Source organism: Puntigrus tetrazona, chromosome 5 (genome assembly GCF_018831695.1).
Source record: "Puntigrus tetrazona isolate hp1 chromosome 5, ASM1883169v1, whole genome shotgun sequence".
Classification (NCBI taxonomy): domain Eukaryota; kingdom Metazoa; phylum Chordata; class Actinopteri; order Cypriniformes; family Cyprinidae; genus Puntigrus; species Puntigrus tetrazona.
The window spans coordinates 17,698,283-17,711,432 of record NC_056703.1 but is presented as its reverse complement, the minus strand read 5'-3'; the positions used below and the strand labels follow the sequence as shown (position 1 = coordinate 17,711,432).

Below are 13,150 nucleotides of genomic sequence, written 5' to 3'. Positions count from 1 at the left end.
TGGCAGTAAAGAGTTAATTAAAAGATATTTTCCTCGTAAGGACTTTGCACATTAGCAGGCTGCGCCAGTAGAATATTCCCTCAGTTGTCTTTTGAAAAGACTTTCTTTCTTACTGGTTTGAGTAATCAGAGATCAGAGAGAACATTAGCCTACAGCGATTTTCTCTCAGCGCTGAGTCTCAATGACCATTTATTTAACGTACAAAGGCCCGCTATGACATAACACACTGACATAACTGTGTCCTCTTACAAACAAACATACATCTGATAGAGGGAAATATTTGCGTATCACCATAATCTACCATCACACACATGCGTGCTATTAATGGCTCACGCGAAGAGTCAAAGAAGTTTACGGTAATTGAACCGAGCGATGTTCGAGCTCAATGTTTTTGCCAGAATTTGTCATTAAATTCAGAAGAGTCTTTGTCTAGTTAAGCATATAAACCTCGTGACATAGCCAAGTCAACTGAGGAGGAGACGAACAACGCGTCGCAAATAATATGTGAAGCATAAATGAAACTTTCATATTCTTGCTTGATGTTTTGAATATGAATAAGCAAATATCATAACACATTAAAACTGTTTAAACTGAAAAGCATATATCTTTCTGGATTGCGTATATTAGTTAGTATTGCTGTATTTGCTAGCTACCGGTTAAAAGTGTATTTATTCTGCAGTTGCGTTTATAACATGTTACAAAATAGTTCAAAAAAGTATAATATAAAAATCGTATTTCAGCATATATTAGAATGATTTGTGAAGAATGAGTAACGGCTGCAGAAAATTTGTGTTTGTCATTACAAGAATAGATTCCATGTTAAAGTAGAAGCACTGTATTAATATGAATTAACGATTAATCACGGAAAAAAAGTTTTTGTTTACATAATATGTGTGCGTTTGGTGTGTATATTTATCATGTATAAATACACTTAAATGCACATATGTGTGTGTGTGTGTATTTTGGACAAAATATGCTGTTTATATATGAAATATAGTTAATTAATTTAACGTATGTACATGTGAATGTTTTTAAAAATACACTGTGTATATTTATATATACATACATTTACACAGTACACACGGACATACATATTATGTAAACAAAAACGTTATTTTGGATGTGATAAATAGCAATTAATCGTTTGACAGCACTAATATTAAACTATAAGCAATACAGTAGTTCTACTTGAAAATAGCATTTCACAATATTATAGTTTTTACTGTGTTTTCAATCAAATAAATTCAGCCTTCATGGTGACCATACCGGAGAACGATTTGCCTTCTTTCAGACTTAAGTCTTAAGCATCCGGATATCATTTCTCCAAATTCCTGACATGTTGAAAAATAACCGTAAAATGTGACACGTGCGTGAGACATCTCCTCAGCCTTCAAAGCCGATCTTATCACTCATTCAGTAAGGAGCAGCACCAGTCTAGAGTATTTTGACCCCACAGAACAACTTGTTGAACTTCTGCCAGAAGCTGCTGGACGTCAGCGAGAACCGCATTTGTTCTGCCTCTCTTTTGCGTTCTCTCCTTTACTCTCGTGTTTTCTCTACACTTCCCTCTGATTGGAAACAGCTGCAAAGCATCTACGGCAACACTTTAAAAATGAGTGCATTTTAGATGTGTCCAAATTAGGAGCCCCCTCCCTCTCCCCCTTCCTCCCTCCATTTGTGCGAGTGTGTGTGATGTGGGTCTGTGTGTATGTGTGTGTGTGCATGAGTTTTTTTTAGTATCCTTCCCCTAATAAATGTCTCAATAAATGGTAGCGGTCTAAAAATAGCGTGCTCTGTTGCTAAATTTAGCGCTTGGCTTATTGCGCTGGCGAAGCGAATGGAGAAGAATAGGCGTGGAGAGGCAGGGTGAGTAAGCAAGGCTCTGTTCATTCAACAGCTTGTGTGGAGGCCTCTAGTGAACCACTGCCCTTGGACTGTGTCCCCCTTCACCGCCAGACCTGGGGGTGCCACTAAACATTTGATCCAACCGGATAAAAGCTGTTATTATTTATTTATTTTTAAAGACTCTAAAGGACTTTTATAACCAGCGCAACAGATTCGAATGACTTTTCCAGTGCTTCCATGTTACAGACAAAGAACAGCGCATACTTACGCATATCCATATTTAAAGAAAAGGCTTTGATTGTAGAAATTTCATTTTGTATGATGATTGATTTTAGGTTTAATTTAAATTCAATGTTAGGTTTCCTAAATATTTATGGTAACATTAGTCATTTATTTGTGCTAATTAAGCACACATCGATGCCTTATTCTACATGATCTTATTCTACATAAATAATCCTACCAAATAAAGAAATTAATTGGGGAAAAGTTGTACATATTTTAGTGTTATCATATTTATTTTGTTTTAAGCTTGTTTGGTAATACAGTAATGTGCTAACTAACTATAAACAATTATTTTATCAATTTGTTTTAAGATTAGTTAAAAAATAAAACTATTAATTATCAGTTAAGGATAGCTCAAATACTTATTAAATAATATTGACAGAATAAAATAGTAATCATTACAGAATGTTAAAATTAATAAATTATTAAAAATGTTTTCATTATTAGTTCATGTTAACGAATGCGGTTACGTGATATTAACAAAAGAAACCTTAATAACGACTGTTGCCATTTATTTTTAATAAATATCACTGCAGTGTGACAAGTTCATTTTTAAACACACATATTCCAGTCACTAATAATTATAGGCGTAAGTGTCTTAATAATAATATATAATAAAGCTGCATGTATAATAATTATTGGAATTCAAGAGGAAAAAAAAACACTCCAGTGTCACCCATTTACAAAGTAAAAAAACGCAAAGTTATTTGCAAAGAGTGTTACAAAGTAAAATTAATGATAAAGAAGCACAACACATGACATCGGTGTTTAAGTTCAAGTAACAAGGCTGTCCTCTCCGGCTGTCCCTCATACTGTCAGTGGAAAATGAGCGATCTATTTCTGTATGTGGGTGTAGATGGCAGTGTCCCCTCCCACAGGGCCTGAAGGGTGTGGAAATGCAAGGTCATGCCAGAGAGGTCAGGTGCCTGCGCATTGTTCCTCAAAACCCTCTGCCCCTTCCTGTAATGCAGCTGCATGATAAGAACCCCTACAGACAAAGGCTGATAACTGATGTCTGTGTGTGTGTGTGTGTGTGTGCATGCAAGTGTGTCTGTAGCTCACTGCATCCAAAAAAAGAATCACAGCCCTTTCAGTGTATTTGTGTGTGTGTGTGTGTGTGTGTGTTTAGGTGTCCTTCTGTCTGTCTAGAAATAAAACAAGACATAAAGACATAACCAGCATGTTTCAAATGAAAGATGGCCATGATATAAGCACCCCTTTATTTAGCTTGACTGAGTGTCATTGTGTGCATGTATGGGATGCTCCATTAGGTCATATCAATGACTTGTCTGTCTGTCTTGCTAACAGCCATGGAGAGAGAATATGAGAAGACACGCTTTACAGTCATGTACCAGAATCTGAAAAACATGGCACGACAGAGTATCACATTATTGGAAAGGTAGTAACTAAAGACACAGCCGTACCATTTTCCCTTAGAATTTATCCTAATGTTTCTTTGAGTAACAGCTGTTTCTCTCTGTAGGCTACTACTCCACTTTAGTACTTTATATCGGGAATATATTTAATTTTAGAAATGCCTAAATATAGACAATTTTAAGTGGATTTGGTCTTTCCCTGTGTTCATCCGTTCCAGGATGTAATTAGATGCTCAAGGTATGATATTACTTATCCATTACTTACTGTAATCATGAGAAATCAAATTTTCCTTGATCGGTTGAGATAAAAGAGTTCATTGTGTCAGGAAAACATATTATAACTGTTAGAACTGAAAACTTTTGAAAAAAAAACAAAAAAAAAAAAACGCTTATTTCCTGAATGAAGCTGCAAAAACAGTTTGTTCATTCTGCAAATATCTGAAATCAGACTGATATCTGAACACATACTCACATATATGTGCAAAATTATTACATTTTAATTGAATCAGATCTGAATTTACAGCAGTAATTACTTTAGTCTTTAGTGTAACACAATCCTTCAAAAAGAAAAAAGTATATATATATACTCATACAAAATGTAAGCATTTTTGTTAACATGATAAGTTGGCCTTATGGAGGAAAAAACTAAACTGATATGACTCTTACTATTATTCATATAACCCATTGAATGACGGGCCTATAGTCTTTCTCTTTGATGCTTGATTACAGCGTAGAGGGGGAAGGGCTCAAAGCAAGCAAATTATAGTAAAGTATCTGGTTTTTAGGAGTTAAGAGTTGCCCACTTCCGACAACTAAAGAGCTTGATGGGTTAGCTCAAAGATAGATGGTCTTCTGTGATGCACCACCTCACACTACCGTTCTACTGCACAGATGCACACACAAACACGCACATATGGAGGCCACGTCCCTTGTCATCTGCATTTGTGTCTCGCTGCACAGTTGTAGCATGTTCAAACCACACTTTATGAAACAGTGGCTTCCCTGCTTTCTCTCCAGCCATATGCTTCCAATAAGGTCAAGACAGACTGGTTCTCTCCCTAAAGTTTGGTGCTTGTGTGTTCAATGGGAGCAGGAGACCCTGCGGTTCCCCCAAAAGTACCATATCAAAGCGCAGAGTTTTTAGTTAGGCCATCCGCAGAGCTCTTTTGGATCGTGTGCACGTCTGTCACCAAGCTTCCCTGACCTCCATCCACTTGAAGCAAAAAGTGTGTACAAATGTGCTCAGTAATCAACTCAGCGCACACATGGTGGAGGCGTGACTGCTGAGGTGCATGATGTCATCCCTGTTGGCCTAATGGGACCACCTTGGAGTTAGTGGCTTTATGGTGGATTTGTCTAAGAGAGAAAGAAGTGGAAAAAAAAAGAACACTTGTACATGTGCTGAGCAAGGAGAGTCACCGAGCTGCCAAAATAGACCTCTGTGTGAAATTATGTCTTTTTTGTGAACCGCTTACGTGAGCTAATGAAAACGAATGTAAAAGTTTGACTGGGTCTTCAAAGCACTCTTTTTTTTTCTCTTAAAACGAAGAGCAACACTTTGCATTGTGGCACAGATGTTGCATAAGTGCATTAATTTAGCAGCTGCAATCACAAAAAAAATATATTGAGATATGTTGAGATTCACGTTTGATTTGTTACCAATTCAAGACAACGGAAATGTCAAATGGAAAAAAAAACCTACACAGAAGACAGCTTGATTTGTTGTCAGATCATATAAATAAAGATTGTCTGTCCTCCTATCTCCTAGTCTTGATAAGACTGCATTGAATGTGGGACTTTCTCTGGACCTTCCTGCAAACCTGTCAGCTCTGTTCCACAACCGAAATCCTCTTGAAAATAAACCATGAGGTCTGTCTGGGTCAGACTCCCTCATCAATCTGGCCTGGTTTTAACTAGATGTCTAAATGAGCACTGGACACTGTTCAGATTTTAAAAAGAGGCCAGAGTAAAATGATCAGTAGTGAAGACAGTTGGGAATCATCTTTGGCTACTCGAGCTAGAGTTTCTCTGGCTTGATTACAGCTGGAATTGCAAGACCATAGTTGATATCAGTCCATTATTTAGGCTTCAGCCCGGAGAGGAGGTCTGACAGAGGAGCCAGGAGGGATGAGAAGTATGAAGGAGTTTAATTAGGAGCATACCATTGAAGAAGACATTCCTTCCCACTCTTTTCCCTTCCTTGTCTCTAATGATTCCTGATTCTCAGAAGCCTCCAGCCGCTCATCCCTTCACAGCTCTCTATTGACTATCTCTGTGCATTTTAGCTTTTTATCAAGCCCCTCACCCCCGCCTGGCCATTTTCCACTTTGTTAGATTGATTACTTCTCATCGATAATTTTTTGGAAGGACGATCGCACAGCTTTCATCTTGCGGAGCTATTAAGACGTTAAAACGTTCTCGCTGTTTGGTCCAAGTCAGGGTATTTGTTGTCTACTGTATCTTATTTTTAGATCAGCAAACTGGAAGCATTAATGTTGTTGTTGCTTCCTGGGAAATCAATTGCATTTCTCTTCAGAAACAGGAGTGATTATGATTGAATCATTATAAAAACCCACAGGAAAGAAAAATTACTAATGGGGTCTCCTTAAAATCTCAATTGTTTCTCCTAGAAAGCAATGTCATTAAATAGAGTTCAAATAGAGACTTTTGCTTAAATCTCTTACTTCTTCTCAGAAGCAGACCCTTTTAACCTGATGTGGAATAAAAGGATCTTCTTGTCAGAAACTGACCTTAAAGATTCCAAGCTGTCCGAGAGTTAAACAAATTATTAAAATTTCATTTCATTGCATTTTACATTTAGACATTTAGCAGACGCTTTTATCCAAAGTAACTTACAAATAAAGCACAATGGAATGAATCAAAATCAACAAAAGAGCAATGATACGTATGCAAGTATAACAAGTCTCAGGTAGATTAATGTAGTACACCTAGCAAGTAATTTTTAAAGGAAATAATAAATAAAAAGAAAACAGATAGAACAGAGAAAGAATAGAGCAAGGTAGAGAGAGCTTTTTTTTAAATTGCATAATAGGGAAAAAGAAAAAAATAGAATAGAGAAACATGTAGAGAAAAATGTAATTGTATTTATTTATTTATTTTAAAAGATGTACATTGTAATATTATTTATTTTTTTGCAGCTTTAACCTGTTTTAATATATAAAAAATGTATTAATTGTTTATATAATTTATGTATTTTTAAAATAGAAGTCACAATTTTTTCTCAGCAGATTAAAAGAAGTTCAAACAGAGACTTTTGCTTAAATCTACTAAGAAAAGATAATCAAAAATATGCTCTTATTTGCCAAGACTCCCCACAATCCGTTATCAGGTGTGTTAATTAATGTTATTGCTCTGTAGTCTTACTGTATGTCTTACTCTATCTTTAATTTAAGTGAACCTGAGAAAAATATAATGCTTCAATTAAGCGTAACAGAGACCTCCACGAAACCTCCTGAGCTACGAAAGAACAGCATCTGAGTATTTCTCTTTTTCTCTGAGGGATGGGTGTTTGTTTAGCCATTTATGGCCATCTTCAGCATACATGCTGTGATTGGCTAACTCTATCTCCCTTCAGCAGAATATGCATGTGTGTGTTTGTGTGTGTGAGAGAGAGAGAAAGAGAGAGAGAGGGCTGGTGACAGGTGTGGATACTCTGACAGGTGCACATATCTGGAATGAGTGGCATAGCGGCGGACCTTCAGGGGGTTCACAGCGACTACATGCTGGGTCTTAAACTGCCTATCCCTGCTTGAGCACTCACTCAGCCAGCATGCTCTCCCATCAGCGCACTACAGCCTACTCTGCCTCTTCGCACTCCGCTGCCTCAGATCGACGCCAGCCGCTCTACACCGTAATCTTCCCTCCACCCCGTTGCCAAGGCAGTACCTGGATTCTGCTAGTTAGGGGGGGCAACCTATCATTTGAGGCAAAAAATAAAGTAACCAATTGTATTTGAACTCAGAAATCGCTATTAATTTTACAAACAATTACAAAGCAATGGCAAAGCAACAAATTGAATTAAACGTGAAGAAAAACTCGTATAAAGCACGTTCCAGTAATCTTTATGCCCTTATGTATTTATACATACCATTATGAAGTTGTTTTCTTTATCTGTTTTTTTTTTTAATGACTAAAACGACCATGCCGGGACTCGTCTTCAAAGCATTTGATCAGCTTAGTATGTATAAAGGAATGAGAAAAAGCTCTCATCACACGTTGAGCTCTCCACACAGTCCCTCAACACCTAATAGAAGCATGTCATAGCAAAGAAAAGAGGATGAGAAACCCGTCTTCATCAAGCCCTCACGTCAGCAGAGTAAATTAATTATCGTATGATTGATGCAGACAGGCAGATGAAGGCAGAGAAGGACCGTGTGTGAGAGCGTGAGCTGCACATATGTTAGCTGGTGGCTAATATCCCTCCACGCCACACTTAAAGACAGTTGATCCAGTGGAACGTCTCGCTTTGATGAGACGTCAGACTTCTCGAGAACCTCGTGTAGATAATGACACGAGACAGTTGAAGACTTTTTGTGGGTCTGCGGTGCAGCACGTGACAATGCGCCTCAAGTTTTTATTTCTCCTCCTCTTATTTTCACAAAAACATTGTGCACCTCGCTGAATTTCTGCTAATTTGATATCATCTAGGACAGTAGAAGATTTAAATTAGCACAATAGCTTATATTAAGTTTTTAGTAATTTAAAATGTGTCAGTTTTCTTTTTTTTAGTGTCATTTTTTTCCAATTGGCGGACGCTCGCTCATATATTGCCTCTACTGTGAGAGGAAGATCTCATTCCTACTAGAAGGTGGCCATCAGGTGGCAGAGAGAGAAACTGCTGCTTTAATATATCAGGAGAGCCCACAATTCTCTCCTTCACTGTTACACTAGCTTAAGCATAGCACAACATTTCAGCTTCATCACACCTTTTTGGTTTGTATTCTAATGGTTATATCAAAAGAGTCCTTGTATCATTTTAGAGCCATTGTGTGTTTCTCTGTTAATCTTTGGACCCGCTCTACAGCAGGGTTAGCAGGGGTAGGGCCGTTCCTCTCTGCTGAAAGCACATTTAGAACATTTTGGTACCCTGACCTGGTTAAATATTACAGTTTACATTTTAGGTTGGCCCTTCCTGTATGTGTATCTTGTCGTTTCTCAACAACTTTCTTATGAAATGGCTTATGAGGAATATTTTTGGAAGATGTTTTTGATGCTCACCAGGAGGCACTTTTTTTCATATAATATAAACAGTAATATTGTGAAATTTAAACAATTTAAAATAAGCATTCGCATTTTAAATATATTTTAAAACGTAATATAATGTCCTGGCATGGTAAAGCTGAATTTCTAGTCATAAGTTTCATTCTGATATGCTGATTTGGCGATCGAGGAACGTTTCTTTTTATTATCAATGTTAAAAACAATTGAGCTACTTAATATTTTTTCTAATATCTTCTGAGCTTTTCGGTTATACTGCGCATAACTATACATAACTGTTTTGAGATTTCCCTTGAATTCTGAAGTGGGCTCCACATGAATGATTTTCAGACTTTTAACTACATCTTGTATGAAACCCATCTGAGGGCCTTAATGATGGTTGGTTTTTGATTTGTGTGCAAACTTGTATTTACAGACCCTGAGAAAGAAGGGTCTAAATGGCTGTGACAGCCCAGACCCCGACGCAGATGACTCGGTGGGCCACAGCCCAGAGTCAGAGGACAAGTTTCGTAAAATCAACGACGACATTGATCTGCACATGATCAGCAGACAGAGGATATGTGTAAGTACCTGCATCTCAGACAAGCCCTCTCATCCTTCCTTCTCTTTCTCTCTTTTTCTGTCTCTCCGTGTGCACTGGTTCACTGTTCGCCCCGCACGGGCCTTCAGGCGTTGAGCAAGAAGGAGAACAAAGGCGGTGAGAGCCTGGAGCTCGAGTCTGCTCTCGCTCTCACTCCACGCACGGAGGAGAAATACAAACAGATTAACGAAGAGTTTGATCTAATGATCAAGACTCAGAAGATACCTGTAAGTACAGTGAAGAGAGGAGAGGCGAAAAACTAACAGCTTTATGAAAAAGCTAACAAATATAGTTGAAGAAACAAAGCAATTCATTCTAATCTTGATTTAACTGTAGGTACCATATATAGAACTCATATAAAATATATATTTCACACAGTATTTAGCGTTTGTAATGACGCTGGCACTGCCTTTGGATGCATGGAAGCACATCTGAGATGCGACTAAAACAAGAAGAACCACAATAACAATTACTGTAAGAAATACAGTCATATTAACCCCAGAGTTTTTTTTGTGCGTTGGAAGGCCTTTCACTGATTGGTGTTCAAAAATAGATAATTTTCATTACATGCCTGAACCTACAGACTGATTGATTCAAACAAATTAATTTGCATGTGCTTTCCTAACTACTCATGTGTGTCATCTATTTATCTATCTATCTATCTATCTATCTATCTATCTATCTATCTATCTATCTATCTATCTATCTATCTTAACAGATCATTTCCAGATGATCATGATGCATGTTTTTGAGGGTGTTTCATTTTTTAAAAGAAAACCAAGCAAAATACTGATGTGTGTATGTGTGCGTGTGGTTAAAGATTTGTCCATTATGTCCAGTGTGTGTGTGTGTGTTTTGTTTTTTTTTTTTGGTTAGGGTTATAAAAATTTGGTTGGGTCGGGTGGAGTGGTAAATGATGGTGATGAAGATAATGGTCACAGTGGCTGAGTTATATTTTCTCAGTTAGAGAGGATGGTAGCACAAAGAAGAAGAGTGGCACCATGCAGAAGACGCCTAGGCACACACACACATAAGGATGTGGAAATCTTTTCCATAGAGATAAAATAAAGCCACGAGAGAGAATTAAGTCTGCAGTTTAGGATAGACTGTTTTGTTTTAAAAAGATAAAAAAAATCTTGTTTTAATTGATTTTGTTTTATATACATAAATAGATATTATTGACAAGAACTAGAGATGCATTTTTTTATTTGACTTGAGCAAATATACAATAAATGGTTGGTTTTGTCAGATTAGAATTTAGTTTATAATCAGTTCTCGTAAGATTAGAAAAAGTCATAAAGCATCAAACTAATATTCTCAAGCTATTAAAAGGGCCTTGGGGTCTCTGAGACTCCAAAGAGAACATGAGGGTAAAGACGGAAAAATGAACACCTAACGAAAGTGAAGCTGTGCCCACCAAGACCTTCACTGCGGAGAGAAAATATTTGGCTGCCTCAAGCCATGATTGCTGTGGTCTTGTGAGTTAATGAAGAATGAAAAAGTGAGAAAGAGCGAGAGGCTCCTCTTCGGCTCCTGTCAGTTTTTGCTTTCCCAGATGAGCACTTACAGACCCTCAGGACACATGGCTACAATTAGGGGCTATTTTGTCCTTAAAAACATAATATGAAGGAGGAGGAAGTCTCTTCAAGGTTAAGCCTGCGTCTTTTGGAGTGATGTGAACAAGAGGATTTACAGAGATTTAGAGAGTTTAGAGTCATCTCGGCTTGTTCATTTATGGTAGATGACAGAGAAAATGGACAGAAATACTTCTCAGGAAATCTAAAGATTGAAGTGATTGCGTGCAACACTTTTGTCAAAATGTCTCAATTCTATCTTTTTTTTCACTTCTCCTTTGCATTCAGTGTGTTTAACTATTTGGGTTGTTTTTACCATTATTATTGTAGTTTATATTTCTGATAATCTTACCGGTTTGTTCTGTCTCCAACCAGGCTGTGCCCTCTTCCACCTACGAGATGCCCATCCCCGTGAATAACCAGATATACCCAGGCAATCATAACCTGCTTCCACTGGCTCACCATGGCCTGCAGAGAAACAGCATGTCACCCGGGGTCACACACAGACCACCTAGTGCAGGTAAAAACACATAGGATGCAGTTGGTATAGAAGAAAACTAAATTATTCATTAAAATATAATAACATCCCTAGTGAAAAATAAATATACTTAAATGCATTTACTGAGAATACTACAAATACATTTTTAGATGTATGTACTTAAGTACGTTTAAGTATACTAAACTGCTAAATTGGAACAACTAATTTTGTACTTAATGCATTTTAATTGCGCAGAGGTAGTGTTGAAATGCAATGAAAGATATATTTAGTATATTCTTATATTTATTAATTTTATTATTGTATCGTGCTAAAGTAGAACTATTGTAAGTATGCTTCAAGTGCATTTAAAGCCTTGTATTACTAAGATCATCAACAGTAACATTAAAACACATTTAAGACTTAATATTAAATATATAATATGCAAAGTAATGTTTATTATAATTGTCAAGTCAGTAAGTCAAGAGTTATCTGTCAGTAATAGATTTGAACTATATATTTCTTTACTAGGGTTTCATTGGCACTGAAACACTGGCACATTTTGCTGATGTAAACAACACTGAAAAAAATATTATATTAATATATTTAATTTAATATAATGCTTATTTATAATTGTTTAATACAAATGTCTGAGTGAAAACTGTTTTTTCGTACAATAAAAATATTAAAATGACAAATTCTCTTTAACGCTGACTTCATTTTTTTTATGTACCTTAATAATGAACCATTGCTAATATTTAATTTAGTAATCAGCATTCCTCTATATTTCTCTCTATTTGTCCTTTCGTCTGTAATTCCCCATGACCGATGTGTAGTACAGCATGATCCCATCGGCCGTATGTTATTGTTGTGTTGTCTTGCTTCATTAGACAGAGTCTCTCACCCACAGCTCTGTCATTAAAACTGCTTTCTCCTGATGCAATCAGCTCTGTATTCCAGGAGCGCTTAGCTAAATATGAGTTTTGGCCCAGCCTGCACGCCTCTGACCACACTTGCTCCCCTGCATGCTTAAAAATAAAAATGTGTAATTTTTCTTGGACACCGCAGCCGAGCCCCGCCGGCCACATCGCTTCCCCCTCAAAAAAAAAGTGTGCTGAGGTGGAAAAGGACAGTGTTTTGTTCTTCTCAGACAAACACACACACACACACACACTCGTGCCTCTGTCACCTTATATTTGTCTTTCGGTCTCCATCGCTCTTAAACGCGCTGGGAGGGAGAAAGATCTCTGTGGCTTGAGGGAGTTGAATAAATGACCTGACAGTTTTAAGAAGGAAGAGTTTGCGGTAGGATGTGGATGTCAATTGCAATGAAGTGACTGAAATGTCTTTCTTTCTGTCTTTCTCTTCCCGTGCTAGGTGGTCTGATGGGCACTGATCTCTCCACTGGCGCAGGCACCAGTGCTGGTAAGGACGGCATCCCCACATACTACAGTATGTTCCCTCTCCATCACACTTTTACTCAGCCAATAACTGTATAATTCTCTTCCAGCTCTAACCAGCCTCGCAAATTTTCAGCAGAACGTTATGTTTGTATAAGCTGGGCTTTTATTCACAGTCATTTCTTTGCAGACTTCAGTCATTAAGTGGCCTGGGCTGAACTGGATTGGTTCAAACCCAATAGCCACAGTAACTGAAAATAGTTTTTTTTGTTTGTTTCACTTTATTTAATGCAAAATAATTACTGTACACAATTGGTTTTGTTTTAATGTGTGTATTAATTAGCATGTACAATACTTTTTAAAGGTTTTTTTGCTTATGA

General features: G+C 37.3%; 1 protein-coding gene across 11 annotated transcripts in view; it reads left to right on the top strand.

The window, feature by feature from the left end:
* The window catches only part of mef2cb (myocyte enhancer factor 2cb), a 69,266-nt gene that overhangs the window by 44,334 nt on the left and 11,782 nt on the right, over nucleotides 1-13,150 (top strand). For 4 of the 11 annotated variants that reach the window (XM_043238994.1, XM_043238999.1, XM_043238993.1 and 1 more), the window contains 3 exons: nucleotides 9,157-9,303; nucleotides 11,271-11,415; nucleotides 12,748-12,822. In XM_043238994.1, the coding sequence (XP_043094929.1) occupies nucleotides 9,157-9,303; nucleotides 11,271-11,415; nucleotides 12,748-12,822 (367 nt within the window). Of the gene's footprint in view, nucleotides 1-9,156; nucleotides 9,304-9,410; nucleotides 9,549-11,270; nucleotides 11,416-12,747; nucleotides 12,823-13,150 lie in introns of all 11 variants that reach the window. The other 7 variants (XM_043239005.1, XM_043238998.1, XM_043239003.1 and 4 more) reach the window with 4 other exon arrangements.